This window comes from Microtus oregoni, unplaced genomic scaffold (assembly GCF_018167655.1).
Source record: "Microtus oregoni isolate MIOR12 unplaced genomic scaffold, Mior012 000006F_ref0000085, whole genome shotgun sequence".
NCBI classification, from domain to species: domain Eukaryota; kingdom Metazoa; phylum Chordata; class Mammalia; order Rodentia; family Cricetidae; genus Microtus; species Microtus oregoni.
Window position 1 is genome coordinate 25,264,114 of NW_024543065.1, and position 21,758 is coordinate 25,285,871.

Consider the following 21,758-nt stretch of genomic DNA (forward strand, 5'->3'; position numbering starts at 1 on the left):
TTGTGACAGAAGCCAAGCCAGTGTGAGCGAATGCAGATGAGAAGACTGATTGGGCAAGAACAAAGGGAATGAAGGAGAAGCAGAGCTGAGGGAAGGTGCGTTTGCAAGCTTAGCCTAGAGAGGCGGTTGAGGCTTCCCTACCTAACTTGGTCTGCTCTCAGGACAAGGATTGTGCAGAGATGGGTGGGGATGTTATCTGAATCTAGAGTGCCTACCCAATGGCTATGACTAAAGTCGCCCCAGCCTGTGGCACTATTAGGAGGGGGTAGAATCTATAAAATGTGGAACCTGGTAGAAAGAACTTAGGACATTGGAGAATATCATCATCGAAGCCTGTATTTGAACCCCAGGTGTCCTCTCCTCTTCTCTCTTATCTTCTCCTCTCCTTTCTGATTGCTATGAAGTAAACAGACCATCTTCTGCCTCATGCTTCTGCTATAATGTCCCGTGATGCCACAGAGACAAGACCATGAGGCTAAGCAACCCTGAACTGAACCCTCTAAAGCCCCCTTCATCTTTAAAAGTCACTTTAAGTTACTTGGATATTTTGTTATAGTAACGGAAAGTTGGCTAATATAGTGTAGGAGGGAGAAGGGAGGGAGGAGGAGAGGAAGATAAACTGGTCAGAGTCAAAGAGACACAGATGTGTGGATTCCAGAGCAAAGGTTCATCCTTCTAGTAAATAGGGGAGAAAATCTGGGATAGTAGAAGGCATAAAGATAAGTCAAGAATAGGGCATTAAAAAAAAAAGTGAGATTTCCCAGCCAGTGGCCTCTTGTTCTACTGAAAGAAGCAAGATTAGCTAACGAGAAGAAAGAAGTTTGGGGCGCATTCCTCCTTTCTCTAAGCCCTCAGCAGCATTTCTCCAGTGGTTTGCGAGCCAGAAAGAAAGGACACACAGGGAGAGGGCTTTCCTACTCACTCTCTGCATGTGAGCCTCTCTTCCTAGTGAGCCTGGGTGAGGAACACTGACGTACAGAGGGGCCCCAGACAGAACACAGAAGTGGTGGCACCAGAAGCAATGGTTGCTGCTCCACACCAAACCAGTGCCAAGTAGCTTGGCTGAGACCATTGAAGAAAAGCCCTAGTCACCCATAACAATTCCACCTCCAAACTTAAAAAAAGAAAAGGTGATGTAGGCAGGCATGGACAAGATGGCAGACCATTAAGAGGTAGTGATTAAACAGAATGATCCATGAAAAGCATTTAGCACAGTGCTGGTATCTGTCCATAAATATGAGCTATTGCTATTCTTTACAAAGTCCCGGGTGCGGATGGTGGCAGTGGTTGTCACCAGGCAGCGTGGTTCCTCCTAAAGGGCTAAGGCGTCATAACAATCCACCAAAGGGCTGCACTTGAGGTCATCCTCTCTATGGGATCTTATAGCTGGCCCCGAAGGCTGAATCTCTTCCTTTCTTGGAAATGTGTCCACAGCAGTTGCCCCTGGTAAATTAAATAAGACTGAGTCAGTCTTCAGATTAAAAAAAAAAAAATTGGCAGAGTCTAGATTGTGTAATCAAGACCCAAAGGCGAGGAGTGAAAAGAAGAAGCCAGTTACACAAGGCAATATTAGCAGAACCCAGATAAGGAGCCCAGATGGTAGCAGAAGACTTATTTCGAAAAAAGGGAGGGAGGAACCATGGAGCCACATTACCGTATAAAAAATGACAATTGATACTATAGACGAGCAACCTATAAAGTATTCTAATGGCCCGAGGAGAAAAGTTTAGGAATTTCTCATCAATATTAAAAGCACAACCATCCCAAATCCCCAGATGGAACAGTTGTCTAGCTGTAGGGCCTTGGGCTTCTTATTTGATCCCTCCAACTTTAGAAATAAAGAGGACTATTTCAACAGAGCCTGAGTCCCCTGGGATCTATGGTCCTAACAGATGCCTGATGCACAGGGTAGGAGGACAGTTTCTTGAGATCGGGGTGGATCAGTGGCTTCCACCAGTGAGAATACCCAGCAGCAAATGAAGAATGTTGAGCAATGGACATGCAGATATAGCACGAAAGGCTCGCTAACTGTGTGTCTACTCTGACCTAATGGAAAGGGATGGCTTATGGTCAGCCAGAACACTATTCCTCTGAGTTTCTGGGCATCTGAATCACTGTCCCCATCTTGATCGTGATTAAGAAAGCTAGAATGCTTTGCAAAGTGGACAAGGCATGGTGGTCGTGAGCCCTACGCACCAAGCACGAAACTCTAAAATCAACTTAGAACAAAGAAGCACCATTATTCGCACACGGCTTTTATCTGCTTCGCTGTGGCGGTCGGGAGAAAGGCCTCTGAGCCAAAGACATAACTCTGAGCAGTGTTGAAACCACTCTCCTAATCAAGCTATGGTGAAATCATTGTCAAAAATCAAAAAATTAACTTCACCTATTAAAATGCAGGGAATTTCAATTACGCAAACAAGTGCTTAGAAATACCCAAGGGAGGGTATGTGGTAATTTGCTCCAGATTCAAGTAAAATTAGTCAATCCTCCAACTTCTCCCAGAAGCACATTGCATAAGGAAGCTAACTCACTCAGTTAACTCGGTCTAGTACCTTGCCAAGGGTTTCAAATGTGAAAAACACGGACATATTAAGCCCCATCTGGGGGGAAAAAAAAACAGAACCAAAAGTTGTCAGTAGCTTAATTCTGGGCTGTTTCCCATTGCAGATATTACTGTGGTTTTGTTTTTAAAAACAACAACAAAGAATCCAATGCATTTCGTCTTTGTTTTTAAGTTTGTTCTTAGGATCAGTCCTCTGCAGCAAAATCTAAATTGATGTGAACCGAACTATCTGATTCTTAAGTCTGTCCACAGATGTAAACCAGGATTGTGAAGGACCTCAGAGACTCTGAGCTAGAGTTCATCCCCCTAAGTGAGAAGAATATTTAGTTATTGTTCAGTTGGTTTTATGTTTGCTTGTTTTATTTATTTTGTGCAGCTGCTGACAATATCTTTCTTAAATGATTTTATCATTTAAACAAAAAAATGGAACCTGTTAACACTGAAATTAGGCCCAAAACATTGTTGCCTAGAAACAAGAAGAAAATAGATTTGTTATATACACACAAAGACCTAAAGCAGAAAGATAACTTAATGGTTATTCTTATATTTGAGAAATACCAACTTGGGAAGTAGCAACAACTCTGAATATTAGTGAGTAAATTCAGACTTCCACTTCAAGTCTCTTAAATTATAGCAAAAAAAAAATGGTGCATCAGAATTCCAAGTCTAATTCAGGAAGGAAGATGAAGTCATGTTGATATTAATAAAATGTTTGCAGATCCTTGGTTACAGGCACAAAGCAAATATCATTTGCAATTGGCGGTGGCAATTATTGGTTAGGTCCTGTGAGCACAGCACTGGGGATGGAGACCACGCACTTCATCATGGGACTTTGTTATAGTTAATTTACTGTCACTTGCTGCTGCTGGAGATCCCTATCCGTGTCCCTACAGGTCACAGGTTCATCTATTTGGAGACCTCAGGATGTGTCTCTTATCCTCAGATGGTCCCTTCAGGTTCTTCCCAAATCCCATCAATTTGCCACTTAGTTTGTTTCGATGAGCAATTAGGGACCTTAGATCCCAAGAGGCTGCATTAGAGCATGTAAATTATTTACTCACCAGACTGTTCAAAAGAATTTCTGAAGATCCCAGATATTTAGGACTATGCAGAAGTGATGTTTGTGGTCAATTAATGTGCTCTCCTGTGATGGCACCTGGGAAGCACAGAAGGGTTTCTGTGAAGGTGTCAAACAAAATCTTATTATTTAGCTGGGTCCTTGATTTATGTAATAATTCCAAATACTTACAAGTTTGCCATAGCCAAAGAATAGAGACTGAACTATTCTTTAAAAGAAAATTAGCTTAAAATTTTTTTACGTTTATTTTATGTATACGAGTGTTTTGCCTGCATGTATGGATGTGCCCCATGTGCATGCCATGTGACCTTAGAGGTCAGAAGAGGGCACTGGATCCCTGGAAATAGAGTTATGGACTGCTGTAAACCACCATGTGGCTGCTGGGAATCAAACCTAGGTCCTCTGCAACAGCAACAAGGGTTCCTAATCACCCAGGCAACGCTCTAGCCCCCATGATTACAATTTTAAAAGAAACCCAAAGTGTTCTATATGATGGCATTATTGTCAGAATGAGTCTAGATGTCCCCAAGGAGAATTATTCAAATGAAAGCAAAAATAACAAGACAGTTGTACAAATGGCATTGTTTGTAAAAACTTAATCTTAATTCATTCTAATTCCATTATTAAATAATTTATATCATGAGCTGATGATGACTTCTGGGAATAATGACATTTATACTTGCAAACATACATTATCACCACCCATTCCTTTAAGAATAAGTGCCATCCATGTGTGCCTCAAACTCACAGAGTTCTGTCTGTCTCTGCCTCCCAAGTGCTGAGATTAACGGCATGTACCACCACGGCTCTACTCTAATTTCTATAAATGGAAAATTAGATAAGTAATTTACATACATCATTTGGTAGTTTGACTGTAACTGGCCCACATAATCTCACTGGGAGCGCCACTATCAGGAGGTGTGGCTTTGTTGGAGTGTATCACTATGGGGGCAGGCTTTCAGGTTTCCTGTGTGCAGGATACTGCCCAGGTTCTCAGTTGACTTCCGATTGTCTACAAGATGTAAAACTCTCAGCTACTCCTCCAGTACCTCATCTGCCTACCTGCTGTGGTGGTGTTCCCTGCCCTCATGATGATTATAGACTGAACCTCTGAAAACATAAGCTACCCACCCCTTCTAAACGTTGCCATGGTCAGGGTGTCTCTTCATAGCACTAAAAAGCTTTTAACTAAAACATATCTATTGACTTTCACTCTAAGCCGGACCTCACACCAATGATAGAGTGAGCAAATGAAAATCATTTCTCACTATCTTCACAGGCAGGAGCGAACGGCACTGGTTAATCCAATCTTAATAGAGCTGGAGGAAGCTATAATAATGGGGCCACTTAATAATCAAGAAATACAAAAGGGTCTGGTATGGTGACACACACCTTTAATCCCAGCACTTGGGAGGCAGAGGTAGGTGGATGGCTCTGATTTCAAGACCAGCCTGGTCTACAAAGTGAGTTCTAGAACAGCCAGGGGTGCATTGTCTCAAAACAACAATAGCACGCACCAGAAAAAAAAAAAAGGTCTACAGGTGATTCAGTGGAGAACAACTGATCAGAATGACAATGTGACTGGACAAACCATTTTAAAGGGAAATTTACCACTCAATCATTTTCACACATTAATAACATATAGTTTTAAAGATTAGATTTTTAAAAAGCATATTCTTTTGGGAAGTAAAGGAGAAATTTTACACTTTTTATTCATTTTAGTCCACTTTATAATGCTCGTAATAATAAAAATTTGCAAACAAAATTATCCAGAAAGGTTAATTGATGTATGTTAATGATGCAATACAAGTTCAAATTTAATGAAAAAAAACACCAAAGATTATAAATCCAAGCCTGGCATTTCTTATCTGCATTTCTTCATTTAGCTGACTTACAAAGAAGACCACAATGTCCCTATCTGCATTATAAAGATAACAGCTTACTTCCCTGTTGATTGTGGACTAAATGAGAAAACTGTACACGACCTATGCTCGTGTTCAATTAGCTAAACATCAATTAGTTGTTGGGGTCACCATGTAACAGTGAAGAAAGATTTGTGTTGACCTGAACCTCTTACAAAGCAGAATGACATTGTGAGAACCACACTGAACAAGCATCCTCCATGCTGTAAGCCTATTACTAATGTTTCATAAGCCACCGGGGTCCATCTTTCTTCTTCTTCTTTCCTCCTCCTCCTCCTTCTCCTCCTCCTCTTTTTCCTTCCTCCTCCTCCTCCTCCTCCTTTTTCTTCTTCTTACATGTTCAGGCTGACATCAAACTCACAGTGCACTCAAGAATGACCCAAAACTTCTGCTCCTCCTGTTTCCACCTCCATACTGGGATGACAGGTGAGCACCACCATGCTTGGTTTATTGAGTGCTAGGAATTTAATCCAAGGTCTCATGGATGCTGAGCAAGCATCCTCTCAACTGACTATCCAGCCCCTCTGAATTATCTTAAAGTTTACTCATCCATGTATTGTTATCATTGCTTTTTCTGTAAGAAAATGGGAAAAGGAGTTGAATGTGGCATCTAAACGCATGCACAGGGGATGAAGGGGTGGCTCAGGATTTACAAGCACTTGTTGCTCTTGCAGAAGACCCCAGCTCGCTACGTAGCACCCACATGGTGCCTCACAACTATTTGTAACTCCAGTTCCAGGGGATCTGACACCCTTTTCTGAGCTCCAGGGCACCAGGCACACATGTGGTGCACATACATACATACAGGCAAGACATTCAATACTTACCTCTTTTTTTAATCGTTAAGAAAGTAAAAGCATACAAAACACCATTTTCTAGAAAGAAAACAGACACCCATTAGTTTGATTTACAAGGAAGACCATTATCTCCCCACAGGCCTTTCCATGGCAGAGTGGATGACAGCTATTACTCGGGAACAATACTGAGATACACAGTTCTGCTTTTGTCTGTGAAAATGTTTGTGTCTTAATGTTAAAGGGTCTGTTTTGCCAGTTCCTACGAGTTTTCAAGCAGACACTTAATAAAGAAATCTTGGACTTCTTAAAAACCATGGTGGAATGTTTCCAGGTAAAGAAATAGTCTTAAACTTGACTTCCTTTGGGATCATTTAACTTCCCAGAACACTCATCTCCCCTGGAGGAAATCTCAGAAACTCTATAGCAGAAGGTATGAGAAATCCCATCATATGCCGAAATGATGGCATCAAAACCTCTGCATGCCCTGTCTGTTGCACTTATTTGGTTTTTTAAAAGATGTCTCCTGTCTGGATACAGGAATTGTAAGACATAATCCTTTTAGATGGACATAGCCAATAGGAAAGAAATTCACTAGCTTTCCTTTTCCCTGTTAGCAAGAGGCCAGACACCTGCTCAGTAGAGCCCTATCTCTGCCTCCCATCTTCCTGTCTCTCATGATGTAATCTTAAAAACAAACCATCCTCTGCCTCGGGTCACACCTCAGCCTGGGAAGTAGATAAACTCTCAGACTCAACTTTCCCCCTAACTTTGGCACAACGGGACCAGCACAAGGTCCTGTCTGGACAGTGGCTGCCGGACTATTGGGAAGGACCAAGTGAGCTCTAGGGTAAAGGGTGGGTTAGGAATGTATGCCACTGAGTTTCTGAAAGCCCGTATGCCCCAGTTATGCTATGGGGCTCTAAACCATTCAAACACTACGTATTGACTGAGAAATTAATGCAAACAAGGCACCATTCAAGATCTCCCCACCAAGTCCAAAGTTAAAATTTTTTGTTTGTTTGGTTTGCTGTGGTTTGGTTTTTTGAGACAGGGTTTCTTTGTGTAATGGGCCTAGCTGTCCTGGAACTCACTCTGTAGACCAGGCTGACTTTGAACTCACAGAGATCCTCCTGCCTCTGCCTCCCGAGTGTTGGGATTAAAGGCATGCGCCACCACCGCTCACCCAAAGTTGGAATCATTGAGGAAGTTTTTTTTTAATGCAACTCTGTTATTTTTCTGTGGATCTGAAATTATTTCAAAATGCTAGTGTGTTTATTAATAAAACATGAATCCTTTGGCTTTGACGTCAGAAGAGCTGAAGTTGGAACTCCCCAAATGACTGTAATATGCCCAGCTGCAGACCCAGGAGCCACTGTTTGGAAACTACCAGGCTAATTTTTTATTCAGATGTTTATTACTGTCAGCCACTCATACTATAACTAAAACCCTGAAAATTGCAAAACGCAGCACATTTATGGGCCATCAAATCCATTTTTATTAGTCATAAGCAGGGCTGATCTTAAACAAAGCTGAGAGAACTGTAAGGCACCGCAGACATAGGGATCTTACTGTCTTGTGTCTCTGCTGTGTATGTAGAGCTGAATCTATAGCCTGATCTCTATCAATAGCAATCGAGATGAATTATGAATGTTGCAGTTAGACTGACCTGCCTAGATGCTGAATCATAGCAAAAATATGTATGCCTTGAGATAAAAACAAAACAAAGAAAATCAAAAGAGACAAAGAAATAACATGTGAGATCAAATGTTCTACATTAAGTCTTGCCAGTGGCAGTTTTAGTATCTTTCTCTTTTCTTCCCTTTCCCTTTGGAGAAACTGAGGAAAAGGCCTCCCATCTACTACAAACCCTCCTGATAAATTCCGTGGTCCCTCTCAGCCTGTCATTTTCTCGTTTCAGCAAAATTTCTTTGACTTTACATCATCATTATCTTTTGTACTTTTTTTGAGTGAACACGTTAAATTTTAGTTTTTGGATGCAGACTGATGATTTTTGTATGATAAAATACTTGCTTTTCTGTAGCATTAGGGTACAGATTGAAGCTTTTATGCTGTAAATCACCGTGTTTCTTTGCAGAGAAAAGAAAGGAGAGGAAATGGGTTCACAAGACACTCAGAGGGACTCAAGCCAGATACAACAAAAACTGTCCTGGTAGCCAGCACAGTTCAAACTACAATGGGTCAATGGGGGGTGTGACGTGAAATGTTCTCTGTAAGTCTATGGAACAATCGAGATGCTTATCTGTCTGGAAGTCTACTTCCAGGTCTGTGATGCCATTTTTTTCCCGACACCACTGAGAAATCCCAGAAAATCACAAACTTAAAACTAGCCGCATAGGAAGAGAGCAACCTCATAAAGTTTCTCCACAGGAGGCTCTGGTGACATTGGAGGGAGGAAAGGTGAGGGTGACTTCATTATCGTGCAGGTCCATGGGTGCCCAATCCCACGAGCCATTTAGCTTCCCTGAGGTTCCTTGCCCAAAAATGAAGAAAAATAATATATTCCCACAAATTATGAAAATCAGGGAAGTATGTGATCACCACACAGGCCTGGACGTGTAAGACCTCTTTAACTTCCTACAGCATTGCAGTCCGGAAACACTGAGGGGTGTTTGTTTGTTTGTTTGTTCTGAGTGTTTCGTCTTTTAATTGCATAAGTATGCTGCAGTGGGGAAGGACTCACCTGATGTGGCACATCCGTGGCGGTCAGAGGACAACTTTGTGGAGTCAGTCTTTTTCTTCCACCTTTACCTGGGTTGAGTTCTGGGGACCCAACTCAGGTCACCCGGCTTTTATGGAAAGCATTTTCACCCTCCGAGCAATCCCTCTAGTCCCAGACACGGGCTTCTTTAAAAGCTCACATTAATGAGACAAGTTATGCAAGGCACAGCTCTAAGCTATTAGGTCAGAGTCAGTCATTCAGAAATACAGGACCTTATTATAGGGAGCATCACACAGTTTCTCACCTAAGAAAAACCCGGTCGTGGTCTCATTTGACTTTGTGTTCTTTGGATTGGAAAAAAATAGAAAATTCTCTCCCCCCCCCCTCCATCATCTGTCTTTCTCTGTCTGTCCTTCTCTCCCCATCTCTGTTTCTCTGTCTCTGTCTGTAAGTCTGTCTCTCTCTCTCTCCTACCTAAGATCTCCTCCTTTCTTACACTGCTGGAACCTTGTTGAGTGTTCCTCTGGTAGAGCGTCAAAGAAGAAAGAAAAGTGCACAACAAAGGAGACTGTGTATCCACCTCTGCTGCTGAATGGCTATACAAATAGCACACGTTCATGTTTTGCTAAAAAAAAAATCATTTAACGATCGCCTTTTATTATTGCTTTCCTCATAAAATGCTGACCAGGATGTCTCTTTCCAATACTGAAAACGCATGCCGCTGTCTGTTTCAGAGATGCGGTGCTGGATTCTTTCGGTCGTGGTCAGGAGAGTGTTCTCCATGTGACTGTAATGGCCATTCCCAGGAGTGTTTGGATGGCTCCGGCTTCTGTCTGGTAAGTCCGAGATGCACAGGAGAAAACGGCCAACCAAGCTCTTTTCCTACACTTCAGTTTTTCCTGTAAAATATACTGTGTCAGTGCATTCTGATTGCAAGGGGCCCCCGAGGCTCTGCATGAATGTGCATATGTGCCCCAGGCGGACCCTGCCTTCCCTCCCCTGGCAGCTGGCTTCCTGCTGTCGACCAGTGCTGATAGGTTGAAAATAATACACAGCAGAGGACCCCCACCCTCCAGATTCCTTTGTAACAGTAGAGTTTGCCAGGTGTTTGGCTTTATCCCATGTCAACAAGAATATAGCTGTTGTCCCATAGCCTGTTGTAGCATGTAAGCTCTGTGGATCAAAATTATTTTTTTAAAGAGTTGTCTAAACCAAATAGCCAGTGAAGATGAAGGCTTTGTCCTTCTGCTCCTTATAATTCTGCATTCAAGCCTGAAAGAGGCCTTTTCCTCCTTCACTCAGATGAATTCCCCAGCAGACAGCTTTCCAGAGAACCAGATACTGATGACGAGAAGTCTGCTAGTGTAAAAGACTTTGCTGAATACGTCACATTTTCAAGACTGGATTAGCAACTTAGGAAAAGTTACAACTGAGGTACTGACCAGAGTGGTTCCAGTAGAAGCCATGAAAGCATTTAAAGTTTGTGTGCTCTAAACAGGTGCCTCTTCCACAACCATAGAACACGACAGCTCTGTGCTTCAGATTCCTGTATGGAAAAAGAGCCTTCCCAAACCACGAGAGTAATTGTAGTCAAACTACAACACTACCTACCTAGATACACTCACCACTACAGAATTATCCCAACTGAACACTTATTATAAGTGGCCTCTGAGGTGTGTACCTTAAAGGTCCATTTTAATTCACATTTCCCATTAAGATGCAAATTAAAAATCATTTATTATGAACCTAGTAGTTGTCACTTTTCTAGAGATGGGATTAATTGGCAAAACACTAAATTATTTTCCAGTTTTTTTTTTAATCATGGTATTTCTTTTCTCCCCACCCCCCATCATAGTCTTAAATAACCATTACATCCAGGATGTCCTCCACAGCCCTGTAGGCACACACAGCTGCCAGAATCTACCCCCCTTTTAATGCTTTCATCTCCGGTTTCCTGTTATTTTAATCCCAGTGACATTTCGGGGGGAAATCCCATGCATACCCTTGAACTAACCATGTACGTTGCTGATAGTGTGACCAATTAAAGGCTTTTTGTTACCTGCTTCATTAAACTGTAAGACAGAGGGATGGCTAGTCCCATCAGCTGCCACTAGGCAACTGGCAAAATGAAGGAGTGGAATACATTGAAGATAGGGTAAGCTCGCTCGTTCATTCCACTAGTGTCCACCGTGAGCGATGTCGAAGCCACAGCTGTGATGATGTTTTCAGAGCAGGAACAGTTGTGGTTTTTGATCTAAATATGAGCTTCTGAGATGATTCATTGTGACAGGACCCTTCTCCAATCCTGGCAGTGCACCAGGACGTTAAACACTCATAGGTGAATCAGTTGTCAGCCTTCCTGCAATGACTTTGTTCCAAGACAGAAAGTGTATGTAGAAAGAAATAACATTCCTCTCATATTAATGGTAGTGACCCCATTACATTCTATACAGAGAGAAATGTCTACCCCTCTAACTTAGTAAAGTGTGCTCAGTGGGAAAATAATAAATATATACTCGATGTATTATATGTATATACATATATACTATATGTATAATAAATATATTTGAAATTCAAGGAGGAAAAAAATCACGCACAACCTATTTCCCAAGTTATCATATTTATATTCTTATAAGTTTAATTTTTTAAAAGGACACAAAATGTATTTAATTAAACAACTAAAAGATCAGACATGCACACACCAACACCACAGGTGATTTCTAAGGCTATTGGTTACTCTCCACAACCTGATGGGAAGGCCCTGTTGCTGAAGACACCGATAACTTACGTCATTGGACGTGAATAAATTGAACTGGTATCCAACTAGAAGCTTCACTCCTACTCGCTAGCTTTGAGGGCTCTGGGAGGTAGTTTCCACCCTACCAGAGGAGAAAAGAAATCATTAGTATCATCCAGCTACAAACCCTGAGACAACAGCAGCTTGCCTGAAAATTCCACAGGTGCAATAGTGGCATAGATGTTCTGGGTATAATCAAACACTACCTAATTGGCTTTACGGTTCATTCTATGACACTGAACTCCTACCTAGCACTGCTTAAGTAGCCAAGGACCCAAGACTAGATAAGCCATGGGCCATGGGACAATCTGCCACTTTTATTCTGCTAAAGACATACAGCAAGAAAAATGACTATTGATGACATATTGCTATACCCAAGTTTTGGTCTATAGCAAATTTTTAAAAAAATGACGTTTTTCAAAGAACCATAAGTTTGATTCCATGATATTCAAAGGTTAATCGAAAGTCAAAAATGTCAAGGTTTAAAGAATGCTAAAGTTGAATAGCTTGGTGGAGCCCCCTTCTGCCTTGTACATCAGTAAAGAATCCAGCAGAAAGTGAAGGCAGATATAAGGTTCTCTGTACAGTTTCCATCCTTGCCCTTACAACAACTTATTGCTCATCTTCATTCCCCACCTCACTAATGACAGCAGCATTCTGCCAGAAGCCCCACTCTCTTCATCGATTTCCATTTCTTCTCCAACATTTACTTTGATCCTAGATCCCAACAACTCACATTGTTAGCTGCCTCTCTTCCATGACCTGATACTACCTCAATTTGGGACCACAGCACCCTTCCCTTACACTGCTTACCTCTTCCAACCACACACCCAACTACAAGGATCCCTCTTCTTAAAGTACAGATTTCTGCCTCTAACCACCCTGAACACACTGCTCCCTAAGCCATCTCTGTGCTTTGACACTCTATGCCTAAATTTGTCTTTTATGGGGGATTTCTTGAAGAACAACTACATTGTTCAGGTAGCAATGTCTCCACTAAGCCTTCACATTCTTCAGTCATATCCCTGAGCCCACAAGGCTCTTCTTTGTTTCTTTCATAAGCCTGTGTGTTCCTCAAATACAGAAACTGAGTCTTCCTCGTTTCAATACCAGTTGCAGCTCCTTATCCATCATGTATCAGCTTAATCCAGGTTTGTTAACTGAATAAATGCATTAGTTACTGAATTGATGAGACGGTGGCTTCCATGCCAAAATATCTTTTAATGAATATTCTGATTTATGAACTACTTATGTCACTTCTTTGTTAGAATGAGATAAACTACCCTTTGCCGCAGACTAAGGCTCGGACCTAATTCAGAGTAACTAATTAGCTGCTAATACTCTCCAGACACTTGCAGCTCTAACTGGAGCCCAGGCCAGCAGCACTGGCAATTATGCAGGAGTTGGAATGACATGTAGACTCTCAGGTTAGAGCCCAGATGTCCTGCGTCCGAATCTGCTCTCTCGCCAGTGCACTAAGAGGCACGTGTGCCCTGAAACTCAAGGAGGGCTGGTGGACGTACCCCATTCTTAAACATAAGGAACTTCATAAACCTTTTATATTTCTATAAATTTTATACCAACGTTTTATATAGATCCCTGCTTCTTAAACTGTGGCTCCCGGCCCTCCCCACCCCCATAACTTTTATTGTCATCAGGTTTGTTTCTGGTTTGGAAAATGGCAGAGTGTCAAAGGTGAAGGAGCATTTTGAAAGTTCAGGGTTAAAGAGTTTCAGAGCAAGAACCCTGAAGGCCATCTAGTCTAAAGCTTCATTGTACAGAGAAGGGACTAGAGAGACAAGAAGATCAAGGCACTGTTCTGAGTGAACTAATTGGAAAATTAAGTTAGGGTCCTTTCGTTATGCCTCTGGCACTATCTCTACCAGACTCCCAGCACCACTGATACCAATGCCTTCTAGGGAATTTCATAATAAATTGTTTAGAAGGGGCAGGTGAGAAAGCCTGTGTTTGCACTCCAATATTTTAGCAGTTGAGAGAGATTGTGATTGCTTTGCCCTTGAACATTGCTACCCACGGCTACTACAAATAGGACTAAAGCCTTGAAGGGGAATCAAAAGCATCCATCAAGTGACTGAGGAATAGCTCATTTTTGTGACCTACTAGTGAGTTTATGATCTTAGAATGTTTTTTTTCTACACAGACCTGTGTTCCATCTGCGTAACAAGGATTCAAACAAATTTACTGATGGTTCCCAAGCATCCTTACTAGTGTCTTATGGTTCAGGTACATGGTAGTTTACAGCTCATTGTCTTTGCTGAGAAAAAACATTGTCCCCAAGTTCAGGCTCATTTTAGATGTTTGTTACTTTTATTTTCTCCAGATACTAGTTCACTACCTCATATTTCTCCTCTTTCCTTGATTGATTTCCCTAAATATTTCCTGAGGGATGGCTGAACACACGACAACAGTTTTAAAGACTGCACAGGAACGATGTCAACACACTCTTGCCTGCACAACAAACTTTGTTTTTATGAATTCTCGCTGGCTGCACAGTCTAAGCCAGATTCTAATTTCTTTTCTGCTGTGCAATTACAGACCTAATAGTAGGCCAAATGCTTGGAAGCTCTAGCCAGGATGGCTTGTTCCCCATATAGGACTCCTCCCACTGGGCTGCTGCCCTGTGCTAAGGACCTACTCCACCCATGTTAATTGTAATACAGTGTCAAATAACCCAGTGTGCTAGAGAAGGGGGCTAAGGCGGGAAGCAGAGAGCTCCGTGTGGGCAGTAGAACACAGGCCAGACTGTGAGGGGAGAACTGCAGAGAACATTCTGGAGATGTTGAAGCCTGCTGCAGTCAGGCAGAAGGAACAACCTAGTTTATGCTATTCTCCCTATTTGTTACCTTTATCGCAAATGGAAAATTATGCGAATCAACCTGCCTACCATTTCTTATGTGTTGTTAACCAAGCTAGCAAACCATCAGTAGAAGAAGGTCCTTTATCTTCCTTCTACTGCACATGTGCCCCAGCCTGATGTCTTTCCTCTTTCATGCCCATAAATCCTTAGTGTTTCCGCTGTCATGGAAATACGATTTGTTCTCATTTAATATTCATTCCACATCAGTAAGCTTAAGCTTCCAGAACAACTAGAGTGTGATAGCTCTCATTACCTTTCTGAACCAAGACGGACAACTGATGAGTCAGTCCTCTCTGCACATAGACGGCCAAGTGTCCCTTGCCTGCCAGTGCACACTCAGGATGCATACACCCACCTTCATCTACACTTCTAGCTCCAATTAGGACTAACATGGACACTTTATGTTGCCCCACACCATGTATTCGGGCAGGCCTGATGGCCCTTTTTTTGAAGTAAGCCAGAGTGTTACATTTGCTGTCTGTGAAATGTCTTCATTCTTCTGTCCTACAGCACTGCCAGCGGAACACAACAGGGGAACACTGTGAGAGATGTCTGGATGGCTATATTGGAGATTCCATCAGAGGTGCACCCCAGTTCTGCCAGCCATGCCCCTGTCCCTTGCCACACCTGGCCAAGTAAGTCCTAAAGGCAGACAGCCTCTGCCTAGAATAATGACTATTCTCACAATTATTCTTTTGGCTCTACACAGAGTTCCAAGGTTTGTTCACAGCCAAAACTGAATGCTTCGTGTTGGAAAAAGAAAGCGCTCTGCCTACAGACATTTGTGGGGAGCTTAAGCACTTACAGGTACAACTGTTGCCAAACTATTAAATAGATCATAAAGTCAATGAAGTCCTCTCATTGTCACAAGCAGAGCCAATCTCATTCTTCTCTAGCTTTCCTTCAGCCTACACAACGGCTAATAATACAAACAAGCTCACTGTGTTTCCAAAAGCATTGCCCCTTCAGACTCTTACAGAATAGTCGTCTCCTCCAGAGTGCAATTCAGTCGGAATTAGAACACAGACACACAGAAAGAAGGCCTTGAGCCAATCCTGGCTCAGTTGTGGCTGGAGTGTGGAGCTCCAGAGAAGAAACATACAGCCATAGGGCAGAAACGGAAATAATGCAATTTATGAGCAGAGGAAGGAAAAACCCAGTAAACGAAAATGGTAGTGTGCAAGAGCTGAGAACATGGTATAGTGGCAAAGCACACTCCTGACGTGTACAAGGCCCTGGATTTCACCCATTGCACTGAAAACAAAAAGTGTAGAATTAAAATAGTATGGTACTTTTTTTTTCAGACAGCAACCAGCTCTCCAATTCTCTAACACCGAACTGGTGTCCTGCAATCTATTCTGCTCTGAATGAGAATGCCAAGGGGTAGCAGAGTCCCCAGGGCAACGGTTCAGTTCCACAAGACGGGCCCCATTCCAGGTGCCAGTCAAAAAAATGAATCCCCAGGCTACTCACATTTCTGACTATCTGACTACAAATTAGGAGTTCCCCCAAGGACTCTTATGTTTAATTACGCTATAACTATTCACAAAACTCAGAACAGCACTATACTTATGGCTATCAGTTTATCTAAGTGCTACAACTAAGAAAGAGCTGAATGCAGTAACCCATGAGGAAATATATGCATAGTGTAGGAGGGAAATACATGGGCACAGGAGAAGGTTCAGGAATTCCTCGCTATCTCCAAGAGCAGAACCCCTCTTCTCAGTGTCTCCAGATGTGAAGAACCCAGAAGTTCCTGAGCCCCACTGTTCCAGACTTCTCATCCAGGTTTCCCTTCAGAGGCGGGATGGGTCAGTGGTCATGGAGCTCAGAGTTGGGAACAGGCGTTGAACATTCTAGCCTTCTAGCCACTGAAATGTTTCCTCTAGTGACCACTCCTACACTGAATCCATTAAGTCTCCTCATTAGCATACTCAGGTATGGTGAAGATACCTGTTAAACCCAAGAAGTCTTTTCACTTGACAAATTCAAGGGTTACAGTAGCTCTTTGCTAAAAGTGGGAGGTCAGAGATTAGATGTGTTTTTAAACACACCATAAGCCTATTGAACAGAGTCAGCAACCTACCCTCGTGTTTCTGGGTTTTTTTTTTCCGTGTTTCTGTTTTGACATATAATATCTACATGGTCTCAGACGGGTTCCCTTGTCTCTACTATGCACTGCTCTCCGTGAGACTCAGTGCAGCTTGTGGTTCCATTCCTTGGTTCTTTTACCTGCTCTGGACTTAGCTTTTTCCTTAGTAAGTCAATGAAAGCAAGGTGGAAGGGCCCATGGTAGTGCTGTGAAACCAGACATGGTAACATATGTGGACCATGTGCGTGGATGCCTTGAACACAGGAAAAAGCTGGAGTAGACACTGGCTTTACTAAACAGGGAGCACAGTAACTTTTCTAAAACTTGTGTTTTACTTACTCTATGCCAGGAACCATTGTATTTATAGACAACATTTACACAAGTGATAGTAAGTATAAGGGTAAATTAAATAAATTACTGAGAGAGCCCACTTACTGGGCTGAGAAGGAGACCCGATGATGAAGTACTTGTCGTACTCTCTTGAGGACCAGTGTTTGGATTCACAGCACCAATGTCAATTCTGGGCAGGTGTGGAAGCTTGCCTCTAACCCCAGGGATTACATCCCTGGGGCAATCTGCTTAGGTCAACTAGCTGAATCACTGAGTTCTGGGTTCAAGCAAGCAGCCTTGCCTCAATACATAAGGTGGAGAGCTATTGAAGAACACATCTAACATCTGAAGCCAACCGCTCACCTACACATGCACACACACGCATATACACATATGCACACACCCAACAGTGCCCAATACATTCCCCCTCCACACAAAAGATGGCAACTGTATGTCTGCCTACTTGTCCTCCTTAATCACTTGAGGAATGAGCTGGTTTTGAATCTCACAACTTGCCAGTCAACCAGCAAAGTCTGAAAAAAAAACAGAAAAGACTAAGCTGTTTTAGACCTTTCTTAGTAATTTTACATGACTGGACAGTATTAGTAATGTGTGCAAGACGAACAGTCCTGAAAGGGAGAGCGAAGAACACAAGCATTAAATGTTCTGTTATTTTCACTCAAGAATGTCCTGATTTATGAACTTTCTCATCAGGGTAGTCTTCAAATGCTCATTAAGATTCTGTTCTCAAGCAGTAATCTGAACCACCTCTGATGAGACATTTACCACACTTAAATTTATCTACCCCTGTCTTTCTAATAATAAGTTCCACTCATTATTTAGACTGATACATACATACATATATGTATGTATCAGTCTAAAATAAATGTCAGTCAACTTCACAGACAAGTGACTACTTTGGAATCTGATAATTATTTTAGACTCATACATACATACATACATACATACACATACATACATACAAATGTATGTATGTATGTGTGTATATATATATATATATATATAAGCAATAGAAATAGTTCTTGAAAGCTGAAAATGAGAGTGGGACATTTGACTTTTTGTAATATATCTGATTAATGCTTGAGATAGTTCCCTAACTAAATCAATAATAAAACCAGACCAAAGATTAGACCTTTGGGGGACCAGCCAAATCTTGTTAGTCCTGTAAGCACAAACTAACCCATCTCTGCCCCATTTGAAGCCAGTTTTCCTCAACAACAGAGCCAATGCCACTACAGAGAAGACTAACTCAGAGAAGGCATCAGGCTTTAACTCTCACATCCAATACCAGAGATTCCCCTGTCTTTAAAACATAAACAGTTAATGCTAGTGAAAATAGAAGGGACTATCCATGGCTTGTGCTGCACTGTCCAGAGCCTGCACCATGGAAACCACTCAGTAGTCCTGCCATTGTTTCCAAGGGCCATTTGCATAGAGTCCTCTTGTTTATCCTGGGGCTGGCCAGACATCCTCTGTGCAACCAGCAGCTATGCTAATCACGCCAATTAAGGAAAATGGCATCTGTTTGAAACAGTAGGACATCAAATAAATGCAGAGGACTCCAGACACCCCAAGCAGATGTTTCCTCTTTGAGCTGTGCGCAGGCTGGATGGAGCACCTTCAAAGAAAGATACATGAGTATTTGTTCATTTGAGCAAGACTTCTTCTCTAGGTCAGCTAAGGAATAAGAACAGGCAAAATAAAGGGTGAAATCCCAAGAAAATGTAATGTCATTGGAATGTTTTCACCACACTGCTGAGAAAATAAATTGTGAGCCTTTCAACGAGGAGCACACGCTGTTTTGTACCAATCTTATAACCACTGTTGAGTAAAAACCTTTGCTTTTTCTCAGTCATCATTAGGGTGAAATTGCTGACACGTGCTGGAAGATGTAGGCAGAGGTCACGAGCAGAGGTCACACTCTGCTGACTGCACAGTGCAGAAGCTAAAAGTAATGTGAAAGTCACACACCACACACACTACACCTCCACTTCACATAACTGGTGTGCCATTGTGAAATTTCCCACACCTGAAAGAGTAACACTCCGTTTCTTTGGTCTCAATAAATTAAGATAGGTATTTATTCGGCTGGACAATTATTTTTATTACATTTCAGGCTTTATGTTCTAATTTTTTTTCACTAACTTAAGGATAAAGAAGGAAGAGAAGATGAGAGAAAGAAAAAAATAATAAATTCCCAGGGGATGTGTGTCTGTGTGTGTGTGCACATGCACATGCATGTATATGTACACCGTGGGCCTATTTCTTTCCTGAGGACTTGTTTTTGAAGTTCTTTGATCTACCTCAGCCAGTCCCTTCACTGGCTGAATACGTAAGGCACACAGAGGCTTTCTAAAAGGTTAAGAGATCGTGGATTATATTAGGACCAGGTCATGATCTTTTAAAAACAAAGGTTAATGCAGAAAAACTGTGAAGAAATTTTAATGTGTACACAAAAATGGTGGAAATATGAGAGAATTCTATACAAGTCTAAAGTTATTAGTGAATTTTCTATTTATGACTTTTCAGCATATATTTTAGAATTGTACTTAAAAGGTAAGTATTATAAAAACATAATTGAATACATATTGCTATGTTAGAAACTCCTAGTGCTTCAGGCAGAACTAATAAACCACATCTATATGGAGAAATGCAATGATATACCTGGGAGACGGCCCCACATGGAGTGGGTGTTTTGTCTCTGCTTAGTGTCCAGTCTGTTCTGAAGGGCAAGAATAATCACATGTGTTGGAGAGCAACCAGGTAGAAATGACCTAATCTAAAGTGAAGACAACCCTCTCACCTTAGAGATCAGTATAACAGAATGACTTCTAACGTTTCTCATGACTCTAGCTTTGCAGAATCCTGCTACCGGAAAAACGGAGCTGTTCGGTGTATTTGCAAAGAAAACTATGCTGGGCCTAACTGTGAAAGGTGGGTAAATAAAATCCCTTATTTTTTTCTTGTGGGACCAGAGAAAGCTTTCTGTGTTTATATGCATCAGCCCCACCGTGTTTCTCTTCAATTGGTTTTGAGATTGATAAATAAGTTGGGGGTGGAGAAATATTTCAAAACCCCAAGTGGGAGGTTGTCCTCAAACTCCATGACCCACCCAGTACTGTTATAATCGTGTTTCCTTGGGATCCAAACCAGCATGGGGATAGATGGACAGGAAAGAAGAAACTGAATCTGGATGTACTGGGGAAGTTCTCTGGATGATTTTAGTAAGCCTCCCCTCTCCATCATAACAATCCAGCACAGTAATTCATGTCTCTCCCACAAAGAGCGGGACTCCCCGGGTAAACAGAAAGTGAATCGTCTGATCTTGAACCCTCTATTGCTCATAGAAAGAGAAATGTACAGAGCGCTAACCAGTTATTTGAGTGGCTCATCAGCCCATCTCTTACCAAATAAAAACCACAGACCTGGGTGTTCTGCATCCCTATTTGGTGCTTACACAAAATGATTTGAGTTTTTTGTTTCTGTTTGTTTGCTTGTTTTTTTGTCTCCCCGGGGTTTGCTGAGGAGAGGCCTCAGCAGCTAGACATGCGGGACTTCCCACTGCATGGTTTCCTAGTAAGAATCATACCTAGTAAGGTGCCGATCATTCCACCTATCGGCTGTTCACAGTTCTCGAAGATGAAATGCCTTTACTAAAAGAATCTCACAGAGAAGTATTCCTAACAGAGCCACTGACCTCACCATTGGCCTTAGCAACTCCAGGATGTCATGCTTCCATAAAGGCAGGGAGGGAAATGCCAGAGGTACTGGCCTAACGTCAAGTCTAGCAATCTATCTACAGACTTCTCTCCTCATGGACAGCAGATACAGACCAACCCCTCAGCAAGATTCACAAACTCAGCCTGTGGCTTAAGAAGTAAACTTTTAATTACAAGACATCTGTCCCCTTAGAAATATCCCTGCATCTCCCAGAGAATAGTTCTGGGACTCAAAAAGAGCCACAGCTCATAGTGAAGCCAAAAGATCTCTACTTTATTATACTGACTTTCAAAAGTGCAGGATGGAGGTAATTCTTGCACCTGGTGAATGGAAGTCTTCCTTCCCGTTGACGTTATGGGAGGGAAAGGGAGCGTTGAGAACCCACAGGAGGACTGGCAAAGGAGATCAGATAGATGATTAACTAATGTTTGTGTCACAATCATTATGTGTCTCCTTATTTGGAGACACAGAAAAATGAGGCACTCAGTTTATTCATTTTCTGGCTCTGTGGGAGGTCTGAGATAATTGTTTATCAGGCAAGGATGGAGGTTTTTCTCCTGTGTCTAAAGTTAAATTCTGTGTAGTCTGATTAGGACGGAGCGTTTTGCTAATAGATCTCCAGTGTCTGCTATAAGGAGTTAATGGCCCTGGTGATCAAGTGCCAGGCTGGCACACAGAAGACCTCTGTAGGAAAACAAGGGTTCCCACTCTGACACAGGGCACCATGCAGATAAAAAAAATTATCCTGCACATATCAGAGGCTCGTGGGATCTGCCATTGCCCAGTAAGCCTGAGTTTGATATGTTTTCTGCTGATGGAAACATATGCTTTAGAAAGAACTCAGGAGGCGGTAGAGTGGAGGGATTCTGAGTCAGCA

General features: G+C 42.1%; 1 protein-coding gene across 2 annotated transcripts in view; it reads left to right on the forward strand.

The window, feature by feature from the left end:
- Positions 1-21,758, forward strand: part of Lama4 (laminin subunit alpha 4) — a 144,085-nt gene that overhangs the window by 25,287 nt on the left and 97,040 nt on the right. For both annotated transcript variants that reach the window (XM_041654188.1, XM_041654187.1), the window contains exons 2-4: positions 9,778-9,879; positions 15,229-15,353; positions 20,015-20,095. In XM_041654188.1, the coding sequence (XP_041510122.1) occupies positions 9,778-9,879; positions 15,229-15,353; positions 20,015-20,095 (308 nt within the window). The remainder of the gene's footprint in view (positions 1-9,777; positions 9,880-15,228; positions 15,354-20,014; positions 20,096-21,758) is intronic.